Source organism: Aquila chrysaetos, chromosome 23 (assembly GCF_900496995.4).
Source record: "Aquila chrysaetos chrysaetos chromosome 23, bAquChr1.4, whole genome shotgun sequence".
Classification (NCBI taxonomy): Eukaryota; Metazoa; Chordata; class Aves; order Accipitriformes; family Accipitridae; genus Aquila; species Aquila chrysaetos.
The window spans coordinates 11,070,043-11,086,633 of NC_044026.1; the positions used below are offsets into that span (position 1 = coordinate 11,070,043).

General features: G+C 40.4%; 2 protein-coding genes across 14 annotated transcripts in view; one reads left to right on the forward strand and one right to left on the reverse strand.

The window, feature by feature from the left end:
- The window catches only part of LOC115334475 (cohesin subunit SA-2-like), a 62,496-nt gene extending 54,942 nt beyond the window's left edge, over positions 1–7,554 (forward strand). For 8 of the 11 annotated variants that reach the window (XM_029998616.2, XM_029998611.2, XM_041119439.1 and 5 more), the window contains 4 exons: positions 2,518–2,708; positions 3,727–3,901; positions 4,913–5,006; positions 6,531–7,554. In XM_029998616.2, the coding sequence (XP_029854476.1) occupies positions 2,518–2,708; positions 3,727–3,901; positions 4,913–5,006; positions 6,531–6,539 (469 nt within the window). In that variant the 3' untranslated portion in view covers positions 6,540–7,554. Of the gene's footprint in view, positions 1–2,517; positions 2,709–3,726; positions 3,902–4,912; positions 5,007–6,530 lie in introns of those variants that run through there. The other 3 variants (XR_003921132.2, XM_029998615.2, XR_005931182.1) reach the window with 3 other exon arrangements.
- Positions 7,555–8,870: 1,316 nt separating this feature from the next.
- PPP2R3B (protein phosphatase 2 regulatory subunit B''beta) overlaps positions 8,871–16,591 on the reverse strand; it is a 55,876-nt gene continuing 48,155 nt past the window's right edge. For all 3 annotated transcript variants that reach the window (XM_029998619.2, XM_029998620.2, XM_029998621.2), the window contains 3 exons: positions 15,187–15,305; positions 14,999–15,105; positions 8,871–10,067 (listed from right to left, as the gene is read on the reverse strand). In XM_029998619.2, the coding sequence (XP_029854479.1) occupies positions 9,923–10,067; positions 14,999–15,105; positions 15,187–15,305 (371 nt within the window). In that variant the 3' untranslated portion in view covers positions 8,871–9,922. The remainder of the gene's footprint in view (positions 10,068–14,998; positions 15,106–15,186; positions 15,306–16,591) is intronic.

The following is a 16,591-nucleotide window of genomic DNA, read 5'->3' on the forward strand; positions in this document are numbered from 1 at the left end:
TTTGAGATCTACGACTAGAATTGGTTTTCGTAGAACCATAGAAACACAGAATGGTTTGAGTTGGAAGGGACCCTAAAGATCATCTAGTTCCAGCCCCTCTGCCATGGGCAGGGACACCTTCCACTAGACCAGGTTGCTCAAAGCCCCATCCAACCTGGCCTTGAACACTGCCAGGGATGGGGCATCCACAGCCTCTCTGGGCAACCTGCTCCAGTGCCTCACCACCCTCACAGGGAAGAATTTCTTCCTTACATCTAATCGAAATCTACCCTCTTTCAGTTTAAAGCCATTACCCTTTGTCCTACCACTACATGCCCTTGTGAAACGTCCCTCTCCAGCTTTCTCGCAGGCCCCCTTTAAGTATTGAAAAGCCACAATCAGGTCTCCCCGGAGCCTTCTCTTCTCCAGGCTGAACAACCTCACCTCCCTCAGCCTGTCCTCATAGGGGAGGTACTTCAGCCCCCGTTTCGTACAGTTTCTGTACAACTCTGTCCATGTTGTCTGGATTTTAAAGAGCTGTTATCATCTGTGTGGTGACACTTGTGTAGTAAGTAGATTTCTGTTAATCCATCCTTGAAAAAATTTGTCATTTCATTTACCTCCAAGGAGTAATTTTTAATTAAACAGGAGGAAAATATTTCATCATTCATGTGGGCAGATATAAATCTGAATCCTGGTAATTTTTTTCAAAGGGTTATATTTAACTTCTTGATCAGAGGTTATATACCAGAAGTATATTCCTGAATGTATTAGATACATTCAGGTAGGTTCATTCATTGAAAACTCTTGTGGGAAATACAGAACCTAGCAGGGAATGCACTTTGACATTAGTTGTTACTGCTTTGGACCTTCCTACTGCTGCTGGGAACAAATGGGAAACAATAAAATTCACAAGGGGGGAAATTGCAATTTTATCCACAACTACATTCAGACTGTTTCTAGAGTAACAGTTTCTATTCTGGGAGGCCTAAAATGCCTTTCAGGGGCTGGAGATTATATTTCCTCTTAGAAATATTTAGGTTTAGCTCCATCATAAATTACTGGATGGAATGTTTTAGGTCAACATGAACTTTCAGAAATAAACATCTGGTTATTTTCATTTTTATTATTAATCATAGGATTGATGTCCAGATCTGTATGTTAACATATGTGAATGTACCTGTAACAGATGAGATACAGAATATGGGCATTTGTTAGAAAGGAGTGTATTTCAACACCATCAAAGTATATGGATTTTAACCTCCTCCCCTGTAATTGCCCAGGCTGTAGCAGTAAAATACCTGACTTGTCAATTGCTCCGTGCCACAAAATGCACACAAGAAATGAATTATTGAATAACAAGCCGCATGAAGGGCCTGATTCCTGAATCAGTAGGAGTCTTTCCATTGACATTGATAGCAGTTGGATTAGACCCTAAAACAGTAGTTACAATACATGCTTGTTTGAAACCAACAAATTCCATTACCAGGCTTTCTTGATCCCTGGGGCCGCCAGAGTCCAGGACTAATTGTTTCGGAGTCGGTGCTTACACTAACGTCCTCCCAGCACTGGTTTTCTTGTTTTGCAAAGTGAATGAAATGTCTGATATTTTCCAGGCCACACTCCTAATCAAAGAAAGAATAATATACTGTACAGGCTGGTGTTAAAACTGTCACTTTTGGTATTTGCTAAGGTGAGGTCTGTTTTAACAACACTGGGCTTGATTTTGAAGTGATGAGCTGTAGCTGAAATGTAGTGAATATCCCATTTCTAATCCTGAGTCAGACTTTGGTTCTCTGGTCTTATTGTTAGAAAGTAGGAATGGGTCAGAAAGACTTTGTCAGGAACATCCTGTTTTTCAGAAAGAATGTTTGAAGGAGTCCTCTCTGCTCCAGAAAAGGTGATGGCTTCACCTGGGATTCAGGCAGGCCCAGTGTCAAGTCTCTGGATTGAATCAGACAGAACAGGGATTGGAACCAGTGTTTCCCACAACCTGTGTGTTGTCACGACTGCAGAGCTGTTAACTGCTTCTTGTAGACACTTGAAATTTTATTGGGAGCCTGAGATAATTGGATTGAGTTTGAGTTCATATTAGAGAAAAGTGGTTTTATTGGTTGTTCTCGTTTTTAATTTTGACAAAACAGGCACTCATGGTGTAAATACCCCGTTTCCTGACCTGCTGTACTATTGAATCACAAGGAGCATCTCTCGCTTGGGATCTCCTCTGCGTTGGAGTCCATGAGGCAGAAAAGGGCCGCCAGGAGAAGGAATTCTTTCTAGAGACTGATGTAATTCTGTAATTCCTGTGGATCTACTGTTGTTTCTAATGCTAAAATTCAAGCACTCTTTTAGCTTCAAAGGCATTTGCATTTTAAATATTCAGATATTTCAGAGAAAAGGGATGCCCTTTCTTTTTCTTCGACAGTTCTGTCTGCGCCTTTGGAGTGTAAAGGGAAAATGCCTTTCTAGCAATACCTTCCCTAGATATTGAGGGGAAGGATACTGAGTTTTCTTATGCTTGCTTTTGGTTTTCTCCAGGTACGCTTATTTACAGAGGTATATAGCAGAACCACTGCCTTGCAGAGGAGACGAATGGCAGCCGTTGATTTGGTACAGAAACTCTTTATTGGCAAATGAAGATGAGGAGAGCTCTGTCCTCGGCAGTTCAGGAGAGTTGTCCCCCGTGGGCACATCTAAGATGTCTTCTTTTAAAAGGAAATTGTCTAATGGTATGAAAACTTCCCTGTTCTGGATCAGCTGTATTTGCTTTGTCCCAGCTAAAATGCACTTTGTGCTTTGCATTAGCAGTACCACAGTGTGTTGGATGTTGCAGACTTTCCAGTTTGAACTGTGGTTTTTGCCTTCAGCTTTGTTGTTGTTAAAGGTCTCTTCATCACTCAATAGCAGTCAGGTTGGTCTGGAGACTTTGAGTGAGCTGAATTCAGATAATCTTGAATTCTGCTCGGTACTGAGGTCTGGTATTTGTCTGTGCTATTGAGGCTTGGTTCATTGCTTTCAGTTGTTAAGTTAAGGGCGTTGTTGCTTTAGGCCCTGTAGGTAATTGAGACAGGAGAGGTATTTCCAGGAGTTGACTCAGGTGATCTGGGCCAAATCATATTCTGGGGTCTTTCTCTCTGTTGAATTTCTAGGAAGCCTGTAAGATTATACTCCTAACTTAGAGTTATAGTCAGGTGGGCTGCATCTAGGCTTTAGCAGCTCTCATGGACTTCCAACCCATAATGAGGTATTCACTGCACAGATATGGTGGGACTTAGTTAAATGTAGTAAAGCCGTTATGAAAACAATAGCCAGTAAAAATGCTAAGTGCTATGGACATGGGCAGTTGTATGTGGAGGAAAGGGAATTTTTCTAGAGCGTCCTTTAATTTCTTTTTCATCCTTTCTCAGAAATTTTTGTTTCAGTGACTTGCCATCAGAATGCTTGTTCATTTGTGTCCCAAAGGCCCTCTTTTCTTGAAGGTTATATAGACTCAGCAGTACTGATAGCACTTATGGACTGGGGCCAAGATCATAAATCTAGATTGCAAAAATGACCAGTGGGCAAATTGAATGGATTTTCTTTTATGTGGCTTCTAGCTTGCTCCCTCAATAAATGAATGCTTTGCTCCAAATCTCCCTCTGAGCTTGGCCCCATTGCTTCACTGCTGTGGGGAACATGTTGGAAATGTCCATCTCAAGATCTCTGGGTTTGAGGCTGAAGAACAAGTCTGTTCACTGTCTGTTACAGGGTCTTTGCCTGTAACCAGCCAGACTGAAGCAGAAGGCAAAGCTCCAGACCTGCAGTGTTCTTCCCAGCTTGCCTCTGCAGCAGGGAAAAGAAGAAAGAGGCTGAAATCTCGAGAGATGCACTTGCAGGAACATTTGCCATTCCTTTGTCCAGGAGGGCTGCAAAGAAGATACTGGTGAGAGTTTTATGTCTTACAAGCTCCTTCGCTTGTCCTGGTATTGACAGTTGGGGTCTCTATCCATCTCTGCTTCTGTTTTTTGTAATACTTCCATGGGCAAAAGGTGTGTGCCCCTCCTGTCTTTCTTATGGGCTGTGTCCCAAGGACAGGTTGGGTTTTTTTGTTAACTCACTCCAATTTCTATATTTGCTGCTTTAGCCTGATTGTTCCCCACTGTGACAGGGCTTCTGTGCCTTCTTGGACTAATATTGAGTGTGCAGAGAAAAAGACAAGGAAGGAGGAAGGTTCCCTGTCCCACTTCTCTTGTCTCTGGTCCTGATAAGAGGACTGTGGTGTTGGTTACTCCCTGGCTGTTTGCTGCAGCTGAACGAGTGTTTTCTGCATCTCTGGAAGTGAAAGAGGATTCTTGTCTCTGCAGATCTGCTTTTAACTACTGTGTAACTGGTGACTTTCTTTTAGAGACATGCATGTCTGTGTGCAGCATGCACACATGCCTGAGTGTAAACCCCACAGAACATGGATGTAAGAGAGGTGTTGCAGAAATGGAGTCTCAAGTCTACCTTTGAGCTCTGTAAGGCACTCAAAGTGCTCAGTTAGGATATTTTCCTTTAGTACTGTTCATTTATTGACGTGTTAGGTGCCATTTCCCATATTGGCAGGTTAAAAGATGAAACACAAATCCCAGAAAGACGCATGCTTTTCCAGGTTTTGGGACACTTGTTGAATGGACCTGGTGAATACAAGTAAAATAGAACAAAAATTTATTAAACATGAAGGTAGCCCCTGTTTAAATGAGTGTTTTGTTTCTGAACTGCTTTACTGGAAATTCCTCGCAGCATAACCTGTTTCATACCTGGGAAATACTGGGCCAGAAACTTTGGGCTACCTTACATGGATATCTCAGCAGCAGATCTTAATATGTGAACTACTCTGCCTTAAGCACACTTGTGCAATGTGCAACCTCTCTTATAAAGTTTCTCAAGACTTAGCTTTTTTTTTTTTTCCCAGCAAAGATGAGATTAAGACAGATGATGTCTCAAAGAAGAGTCAAGCAGAAGACACAACTGAAGATGTTGATGTTGATGTTGTTAGTGCAGACCAGGTAATTCCAGCTTGGGTTTTCCAGCTCTGAGGACAGCTGTAGTTGAGGTGGGTGAATGGGAGTTCAGAATCTCATGAGTACCCATCTAGCAGCAAAGGGGCTGCTCTTTTGTGGCCCCTTTCGGGCTGAGGAAAGGGGTTTTCCCCTCTTCCCTTTCCAGCTGCAGCTGTAGCCTCCTTCTTCAGCTTGATCTGCATTTTTAAGGCAATTCTTTCTGTAGCATCTAGACATCCTTATGTACATTGAACACCAGCTAGGATGCATTAAGAGGAGGGTCCAGTTTCCTTTTTTCCCATACTGGGTAGCTTCTTGATTAAGAGCCATTTGCTGCAGTTGCTTCATGTTACTGACACATTGCAGAGATGGCACTGCTGCATGGCCTGCAGGGAATGTCTGCTTCAAAAATGGTGTTTGCGCTGTGCTGTTTAGATTGAAAGATTCGGATTGTGTCTGATCACTGGTCAGCCCAGGGCTCTCACTGGAGCGTCCCTTGTTTGTTGCCCTTTTCCAGTCAAGGCTGCTGGGGAGATTAAATTGTCCCCAAACCAGCTGGGGATTTGAAGGGAAGCTTGGAGTGGCAGCCAGCATAGCCTCGGGGTTGTCTTGTGGGCACTGGTTGCCTTTGGGATCAGATAAAAGTTTGGCAAAACTGCAGCCGTCTGCCTGGGTCTCAGCTCAGCCCTGGAATGGATACTTGCAGCAGGGAAGGACTTTTAGCCCTTTAGGCCAGTGGAGTGCAGGGACTCAAATAGGGTGTTTTACGCCGGGGGTCTTGCAGCAGTGACTATGCTGAAAGGGGGAAAAAAAAAAGAGGCCATGAGGCTTCCTGTGCTGCAGCGAATGTCAGCTGTTGCAAGGGGCTGAACGGTTCCTTCAGGTTTTTCTGCTGTATTTCCCCCTGCTTTCTGAACTTTACAGAATGTAAACCCACTGTTTGGCAGACAGGTTATTTGCAGTGATTCAGGCAACCCCTTGATTTCCAGTGGCTCTGGTTAGCTGGGACCTAGCAGCCACATTCAAAGACCTTGTATGATTTTTGACTTTTTTTAAATGAGTTTTTTTCCTGTTGAGCAAATGGTATCTTTTCATATTTGAGTGGTGTTTTTTTTTTTTTTTTTTTTTTTTAGAGGACTACAAGGAAAAAGGGGTTTCTACCCTTTCTTCCAGTCATATGCCTGTTAAAATGTAGGCTGCTTGGACCATGTGCTTGGAGCAGCTCCTACTGAAGATAGATAGTAACAGAATTTAAATCCATGGACCAATATTGAAGCCATAGAGAAAATGCACTACTTACTTACTTATTTAGTATGTGGCCTTTCCCTGTAGTGACTCTTCAGAGCTCCCTGTGGTATAGAAATGCTTCTTTCTTTTTGTGGAAGCTAAATACAGTGCTTTCCAAGAGCCAGCTATGGTCAAGCTGCTAGTTGGTTAGATGCTACACTCTTATTCTGATTCCTTATGTGCTCTTCCATGATGTTTTCTTCATAGTATGAGACTGACAATCTTTTTTTTCTTCTGGTATAGGACAGTTAAGATGATGCTGAGAGGATAAATGGAAGTGAAGAACACACTACCATTTTTTTCTGCAAATTGTTTAACTGAAAATGGGGTTGTGATGTCATCAACCAAGGCAGCAGGAGATAGGTATCAAGTCAAATCTCTGCCTGCCACCCAGAACCAGTTACTAGCACTGCAGTTCATTTCTCCACATTGCTGTTTGTGGGCATTACTGATTCGGCTGTTACGCTTCTAAGGTTGTGGGCGTTAGTGAACATCATTACTCAACTGCATCCTGGTCCTTGATGCTGCCCTGGAAAAATTCCCAACCTAAGGATTGGAATCAGAGTATTGACAACTATTGAGTCAAAGACTCTGTAAACTAGATGAGACAAGCTTGCTCAGATCAGCGTGGGGGCAGCGTTCTGCTGGATGTATTCTTTACCATTTGAGATAACTGAGATGGATATCTACTTGTTTCCTTCTACCTGACCCTGGGGAGAAAGGAGCCTGGCCCAGCTGCAAACACTGTGACCTGCTGGGTGATGGCAAGTGACTTGGCAGTGCCATTTCCTGCCTGTACAACGGAAAACCTGGATCAAATTGTCTGAAAGTATTTCTAAATTCCAGTGCTTCCAGCGATGCGGTTAGTGGTCTGTGGGGATCAGGACATGTTCCCAGAGACTTGCATCAAGGCTTCTAAGTAACAAAGAAACAGGGGACCACTTGACTGAGTATTTTCTTCTGGAAGAAATCCTTCATACACAGTGATCGTGTGGTATTTACTTGGAAAATACAAAGCCTGAAAAGACTATGTAAATAGACTGTAACTATTGCCCTTCAAAAGTAGTTTTTCCAGAATTTGCAAATAATCTTCACTCAAGAGTGTTCCAGAGGCAGTAGGCTGGGGAGTGCTGGCTGCTTTTGCTGAGCCTATGTCACTGCTCCATGGAATTGTACATTGTGCTAATCCTATCATCAGCTTTATTTTTTATATATATATATATATATATATAGTAACTGTGTAAAATAAACTACAGAACTGTTGCTATCCATTAGTACTGAAAGTGCAAGTGATATTCCCACACCAAGTCTGGAGAGAGAACAGCAGCAGTGCTGCTGGCTTTCTAGACTGAGAAGTGAGCGCCCGTGAACATGGAAGTGAAAGCCATCGCTGTCTCCCAGGTATCCCATAGCCTGAAGCAGCAATAGTAAAACCATTATGTTTCATTTTGTATGAAGTATACAGTAGGCTAATGCAAGGGGACAGGTAGCACTTTGCAAGACAATACCAATTCTCACCCTGATCAACTTGTTCTCAGTTCTCCTGTGATTTGGTGACGTTTCCCTCATCCACCTAGATTTGTGGATCTAGGCCTAAACACTTACCAGGTAGGCAGAATACAGCTGGACTAAGAAAGCAGTTATACCTGGGACCACATCAAACACGCTGATGCTTTAACTCTTGCAACAAAGGACTAGGGATGGGAATTATCCTTCTGGGGGAAGGTACAGTAATGTTTATAGTTCATGTCTTGCAAGAAAACACACTTGCACAGTAACACCATAATCTGCTCTACTAGATCTGTGCAAATCCTTTAGGAAAAAAGGGACTTGGTTATCCCAAGTATAATAGAAGGCAGGATTTAACAGGACCTTAAACACAAAGGGGCAACAAAGCTACAGGCTCTGCAGAAGAGACCTACCCTGCACCATAGCTCCATTGAACGGGGCAATGTCACTGTGTGATGGCAACACCCATGGCTGTACAGTGCCCATTTACAAGCCCCCTTTTTAAGAAGGGGGGTTCCAGGTAGGGAAAAGCAGCAGGCCACCACCTCTTGAACAGCAGCAGAAGTTCAGGGTCATCTAGAAAGTCAGCTGGTCATCCTTTCCCACAGCACCTTAGGGAACAGAGCTTAACGTAATTGCTCTGTGTACCTCTACTGTTTAAAAACCCAAAATCATGGGCAAGCAGTGAAAGGTATCTGACATTGATGAGTTTCCATTAAAATTGGAGTAATCAACCCTGATTTTATTTTTAAAAATCTTTTGAGTGCCATTAAAATGACTCGAGTTTCCTTTAGTTGGTAAGGTACACTAACTGAAGATACACAGGTTTGCAAGTTCCCACATGAGGTGGTGTGATGAGTTGAGTGGAACAGATTTCTCTGTGCCACTTCCAGCTGCTCAGCAACACTGTCTCCGAGATGAAGAAAGACCTGCTAGAGCTTGATTGCCTCGAATATGCAGCTTGGTGTAATTGCCCAACCAGACTGCACACATGTGTAACCCATCATATCTTAAATGCTTCTTTAATAGTAAGAAGTTAATAGTATGCAGTACATAATAATTAGAGCTATTTAATTACATATATGAAAATCTTTATTTGAAAATACAAACATGATTTTTAAACATTTTAACAGATCTACACTGCAACCAAAAAATAACTTACATCTTTTTGTACATTTTTTTTTCTTCTCAAAATCTGTTTAACAGTAAGAGTGAGGCAACAATTTCAAGCTGCTGTGACACTGATGAATATCCATGGAATGTGTCAATAGCAAACAACTGAAGGGGGGACAGACAACAGCACTGAATGCCCACAACAAATTAGTGCACATCACTGATCAAGTAACATTTATACAAAGGATTTTAAAAAAATTGGTTCCTTCTACATGAATTAACACACTCATTTTGGATCAAGTATGAACACTAAACCAGACTTCATTATTAAATAATCTTTTTATAATGAACATCAATGAAAAGACTGAAGTTTAAAAGGGCAAGCAAAATTAAAGTTGGGGCAAACAAGGACTACACAGAGAAGAGAAGCAACTCGTCTCAGGCGTTCGCTTTTCTTGCGTGCCAATACGCTCGGCTTTTCAAATGAAACTGTTTGTAAATGGGAGCTGGATCACGCACTCACAGTCACGTCTCTTCCTTGCCAAGGCATAAAACCCTTAGGGCTGTCTATGAGCATATAAGCATTGCAGGCCAGGTATAAATTGTCTCCTTACCTCCCACAGCAGGACAGGAATACCTGTTCACATATGGGGCGGGGATGGTCAGTGCACCACACATCAACTTCAAGAAAATTACACAGTTCTCATAAAAACAGTAGAATACTTTTCTCTAAAGTCAAATATTGTTATTCTTCCAAAAAGGAATTATGCAACATCTGTAAATAAATATTTTAATCTATTTTACAAACTATAGACTATTGAATAAATACAAAAAGTTTCATCATTCCATACAAATGCGCTTCTTCTATTTAAAAGGTAGTGTAGTGATTAAATATTTTTAGCACAAAACTAAGCTGACTTCCTGGAAACAAAACCCACTGAAACATACAGGTGTGTAGCAGACCTGCTGCAGACTGTCCCTTCTCTTCTGCAAGTGTTGACCGTAAGCAATGACTACTCAAAGTCCTCTTCATAGTCATATTCATCCAAGTCTACATCAGCCAGATGGGAAGGCATTTCAAAAAATGGTCTTTTTTCCATTTGATACTTTAGGACGTTGGCCTTCTGATGGTCTACAGGATTCAGTTCTGCTTCATACCTAGGAATGGGCAAAAAAAGAAAATGAAGGACTGTAGCTATGTCAGGAAGTACCTAAAAGTTAGAACATTAACAAGGCACCTGCAGGAAGAATATAATTTCCAATATTGTATATTTACAGTAAAGAAACATGTAACCAGAAGCAGCACAAGGTTTCTCTAATAATTACTTAAATTTAAGCTGGCTTACTTTCCCACCACATGCAGAACTTCTTAGTGAGATATGCAGCTTTACTGAAAGGATTCAAGGCACATACTGCTCTAGTGGACTACTCGTAAGTTAGAATGGTCAAATGCAAGACTTAAGTACTTGACAGAAACCCCTGAAGTTCTTTCTAAGAAAGCTGAAATTAGGCTTCATTAGGAAGAACAAACTACACCTGCAGTAGAGACAACAAAAGAGAAAGAATGCTGAATTGAAAGTCTTACTAAAATGCGCATGAGCACAAGTGATAGCAACCATGTATTTAAAGCAGATGCTAGAAAGCAACAGCCAATTGTTTAACCAGAAATTACTGATAACCACCTGCTGCTGATGAAAATGAACAGATGGATAATGAAATGTAATGTTTAACTAAAGTCAGTGAAGGCTGATATTTAAAAAAGATCAGCTTCAGCACTGTGTAGGTGGGATCAATCTATAATTGATAGCTGTTTAAAAAAAAATTAATCTTTGTGGAGATTTATGATGTCAGATTAAGGAACTGATCATTTCCTGGGCTAGGTTGACTCAGGTTCACACACATCTTCCCAAGTGCTACCGAATCTCATCTCAGCACGTGATTAATTCCATCTACTTACCAAGGCTAGGCAAAGAACAAGCTTTAGGTAGTGCAATATCTGTTCTTCACAGGTGACTTTATAACAGCATTATGTGGTGATTAGGAGACATAGGGCAAAGAAGAATTAAATACTAAGAATCCACTCTGAACACTAAAATAGAGTAGCATTAAGAGTAGAGGTGGGAGGAAGAACAACATTTTCAATTGTGAATGCAATTCTGGTGAACCACTTCATAGATAAACTATTAAGCCAGCTTCACCACCATTTTCAGTAAAAGAAATCTAATAGAATAAAGATGCTTTGATAACTTCAGGTAAAGATTAAGCAGCAAGTTCCTGATTTTCTTTCCTTTTTTTTTTTTTTTTTTTTTTTTTTTTTTTTTTTTTTTAATTATTTCATCCTTCCCATGGGTGCTAAAGTCTCAGTGCTTAGGCAGTGAACAGAATAGCTTGACTTTCTCCCACCAGTTCACTGCTGATTTGAGTAGGACACAAAAGTCATCCTAAGAGTTGCTTTAGTGAGTTACACATTTGAAAACAAGGATTTGGAAGAAAGATTCATATTCTACCATAACAACAGTTTCAGCTCACACGCCTATTTATAGTCTTCCACACCATTAATTCCATCCTTTTGAGGAGGATTTTTTTTTTTTCCTTTTTTTAAACAGAAACATCTTGAATGCACCTTTTGGATTTGTTTATTGCATAGTGATACAGAGCAGCTTTCCCAGTCATTAAAAATGGCAGCATGAGAATATCTCAGATACTATTTGTAGGTTCCATCCATCCTATACTCAGAAGATTGTTATTCAAACATTATTGGGACAAATTAAAATCCCACTCTCTTCCAATGCTTTGGTGGCCTCATGGAATATCACTTTTACTCCTTTCCAAGATATTTAAGGAAATTTAGAAACACTGTGTATATGATACTTGAAACACTTTGTAATTTGTCAAAGTGGTAGTTAATGGAGACAATGAGCATTACAATCTGTACTCCAAGGAAACAAAGCAGCAAACTTCAGGAACACTTGGATAAAAGCTGTGTGGAGGGCCAACAGTTAGGCTATGGCCTATGCATCAAACCCAACTAGGGTTGCAGAAAGTAATTAAATAAAATGCATGATTTTTTGGGCCGTGCTTCCATAGGATGCTGTATTTTTCTTTAATTGTCAGTTTTTTTCCTACAAGATCCGTAACTAATCTGCTAATGCCAGAAGCAGAGGCAACCTACAACCAAAGAGTCACCTGAGTTTACAAACACCAGGTTCAAAAGAAATGAGAAACTGGATGTTTTAGCATCGTATATCTTCTCTCCTCCATATCCCAGTGTACTCCCCTACATTATTCTTACAGTAACACACTGGTTTTCCTTAAGGAATGTATTTACACAGTGAAGGTGCATTTTTTCAAGTTTTATGGTTGTTAGGACTCTGCTTTACATACCATAAGCTCTACAATATTCTCTGTATTACTTAAGCTGTAATTGCATGGACATACAAAGACGACTACACCTATAGCACAGAGAGAAACTTCATGGAAGTACCTGAAAAACGAACTGTTCAAGACCTATTAGCAGTTTACTGAAAAGTGAAAATTTAAGGTAAATTTTAAAATATAATACCAAAGTTTAACTTGAGAAACATTTTGTATTTTAGTTTCTATTTTGTCCTCTTTCTGTGTAAAGCCATGGAACCACAGTTTCAGGTAAACCTTGAATACATTTTTTGTGGAAAAGAACAGAAGTGATCTGACCCCAAGAATACTGGCTGTGAATTTTGCAGCTTTTATCTTCTCCAAGAGCAGACATCCAGGGGCTGGGGGTGGGGTGGGTGGGAGTGGGAAATACATAAAAATAAAATAATCTAGTGTAAACAATAATCAGAGATGCTCCTAGCTCAGAGAAACAGCTGCAGTCAACAAGCTCATAACTGAATCAGAATAAAAGCACCTTGAGGCTCTTACTCTATATCCTGTTTGCCCTTGTGAGTGAAATCGTGCCTAAACATTATCTTAGAACTTTACAAAATTATACTTGTCTACAACAGCCTGGCAATTTCAAGCCCGTAATCAGAGGTGCAGAGTAACCTGACTTTCTGACATGCAGGTCCCTTACTACTAGTGTCAAAAGGATATTTTGCCTCCAATGAGTTTCAGTTGCCAGTGATACTGCATGTAGCCTCAGGACAGAATGCTAGAGGACCAGCTGAAATCCTTCCTTGACAATCTAGCTAAAGGATTAGCTTTTCCAGACCACATGGTATACTTCTGAACCCTCAGCGTATCTCAGCTGACAGAAGAACTGGTTTCTCAGGGTATTCCACAGCAAAGCTGTAAGAGGCTTTAAGAGCTGTAAGACAGAATAAATAGGATCCTAATAGAACCCAGGAAATCTGCATTTAACCATCAACTCTCAGGTGAGCTTGAGACAAATTTAGTCAAAAACCATCTGAATTTTGTAAGTTTGTATCTGAAAATGGGCAGAATGGGCTTACCACTCAGATTCTAGAAAGCCACAACAGCAGCAGAATCTTAAAACAAGAAGGTGGAGACACACGACTACTATGGTAGAAGTAAACAAACAGACCAGCAGAAGAAAGAGAAAATAAGGCTAAAACAACAAAGGTGTAAGACATTTGAGGAAGTGGTTCTAGTTAAGATTTAAGATGTTCGGATTCAACAGTACCTTGTCTCCTAAACGCCATTCCTTCCTGTCAAGCCTGGGCTCTCAGGCTGACCTGCTATTGCACTGCTTTACTGCGTTACATTAAAGGGGCCCCTCTGACAGACACCGAGATGATGGCAGGCACTGCAGGGGCCAGTCTGATCCTCTCAGGAGCAGTCTAAATCCACCAGTAACTTTTTAAAATTTTGACTCCTGATGGTTTAAACATGTTAATTTTATAAGGGTATTCTAAAACAGAGGGCCAAAAATCTGAATCCTTCACTGGTTTATAAGAATCCCACTAGTTTTGTCAGCTGAGTTACCAATAAGTAACATCTGTCAGCCAGTACCTGTAGAAACTGTTCTGTCCTCTGATCCATCAAATTTAAGCTATTATACTCAGCCTTACAGTGTCTCAAACAACTGTCAAAAATGTACATACCTATTCTGTACCTTCCCCAAACTTAGCCCATGACATTAAGAGATTAAAGGAGATAAAAAACATTTAAGGTTTAATATTGCCTAACTCACAGCACAACAAAGCTTCAGTTATTTTTTGGCTTGTTAATTCTGTAATATTTATAAATTCTAGCAGAGGATTCCATGAAGTGTTAAGAGTATGATCCCCCTTAATGCTGAAGAGGCTGGGTAGTGACAACAATTCTCTCCCTCCCCTCTCTCTTCCCTCATATGCTTTCTTTAATGAAGTTTCCTGAAATCAATGTGTTAAGAGGATTTTACTTTCTCAGGATTTAAAGCGCTCTCTTAAATATCAAGCTAGTCATTCTCTAAACACTTGGCAAGAATCAAATATTTTAAAATGGAATATTGATGCAGGAAATGCAGGAAAATGTGTTTTCTCTAGATGGGTCAATCAACTTAAGGCCTAAACCAAGTTAAATTTATACTTGTTTTCCTTATCTTTTTGAATGGCACAATGAATGGCAAATTCAGGAGTTTGGATTCCAAAAGGTTCTGGAAGCTACACAGCAAAAGTAAAGGAGTGATTTTGAAACAGCAAGATTTATTATCTTATTTACTCTTAGAGGACTGTGGAAAAAATATGTCTGAGCTGATATAATTGAGTTCAGAAGTGAGATTTTGTGTCCTCTTCCCCCCCCGAAGTATAATTGAGTTCAGAAGTGAGATTTTGTGTCCTCCTCCCCCCCCCCGCAAAGCTCTTCATTCATTTAACAACAAGCTGCAAAAATTAATGTTGTGTTTTGTTTAGAGCTGAAGCTTTTTCAAATCTTATTCCCTCCCAAAATTTGAAGTGGAAGCTTTTCTTTGACGAAATGAATGTAATCACAAACTGTCAAGGAAGGTTTAATTTGAGATACAAGAAAGGTTCTTCCTCCCTCACTGAGCACATGGCTAAACATGACAAACAGCAACATTCTACAAAAATAGCATCAAGGATGATAGCAGTGGTGAGGCTCTACGTTAGTTGAGAGGATTCGTACCAACCCTCCTGCTACATTCTTACCCGTCATTCCACTGGTCACTTGCTGCCTCTTCTGCTACCAAGATATCATACTCTTCAGCAGCATACTTCTCCCAGTCAGAGACCTCTTGGCTTTCACCTTCACCATCCTAAACAATCACATTACAAGTTATACAAAAACATATTAATTAAGCCCATAGCTAAAAAGACTTTGAAAGCTTCATACTCACCCGCAACATAGAAAACTGATCCTTCTGTTCATGGTCAAGGTATTTTTCAATGTTGAAAAAAGTATCAAAAAACACATTTGTCAGCTTACATCGCTTTAAATCATGCAGAGTAATTTTTCCTGTAAAGAAGATTACAAGATAAGATATTTAAAGCTGAAGTTATCCTTTCTCCAAAGAGGAGGAATGTTATACAAAAGTTAAGTCATCATTATGCTCAAGAACATTTGTCACTCATGCTCAACACAACGGGAGAAAGCACATAGATGAAATACACCTAGAAATGTGTCCTTCAAAGTGGACAAAACTTTTAAATGTTTCAGATTTGTTACTTGCTTTAACTGTCATCCTACCATCCTTCAGTGTGTTGCAGTGAGACACAGTCTATGTCGCTTAGCTATTAAAAACTATTTAAGATAATTGTCTAAGCTTCCTCAAGAGACAGAAGTCTCCAGTGAGCTAGCCATTCCTTCCCAAGAAGTGCTTAGGTAGCAGGTAGGAATATCCTCTGGCCGCGCCCATTTCTCTTCCCTGACTTGAAAAGAAAAAAATGTATGACAGACATGACTGTATGTGACCATGCTTCATACAGATGAATTTTTCATAGAGACTAGTTTGCCACACTTGTCCAGCCTGATCAATATTTACTGCTTGAGAGGAAAGCTAAATGCTCAGAGGTGTTTTGTTTGTTTGGTTCTTTATAAAGTGATACTTTAAAGATTCAAATAAATGGATCTGTTAAGTGTTAGAGGTATTTGTAAGGTTGCTCAGAAATGTTACCTTATTTCAAAGCTGAATATTGAGCTTCTGCAGAAAGACCGAAAAATACCAGATATACAGGGAAAGACAGATGGCTATCCTTAAAACTCCCCGTCACTGATTCACCTGAAATATGGCCAATCTTCTGTTGTCAATCGAAGAGGGGCTAACTGCAGATGTTATGGAAGAGTTCAATAAAAGCCAGATTTAGAACAATATTTCCTCAGCATACTGCCCCAGCCTCTAACAAAGTATAACTCAAGGACATCAGAGGAAAGCAAAATCTGAATCCCATTTGGAAATGGTTGCCACACTTGTGTCTGTTGCCATCTGAAGTGCCTTAGTGTATTCTGCCTGGCTTATAGCTGATGCTCCAGAATGACACAAATCCCTCATGGCACCTGTGTCATATCTGTCAGACCCACACAGATGTCTGATGTATTGGGCCATCTCAAGTGGCAGCAACTCTCCACAACCAAGCAAATAATCTGAGTCCCAGTTATATAAGCTCCCAATTTAAGTTAGACACCTATATTTGGTTCGTTGATTTGCTCTCCAGTTTCCATTTATTGCAATGGGAGCTTAGACACCTAACACTCATGTAGATGCCTACCATTGCCTCTTAAAGACCAACAAAAAAAAAGAATGA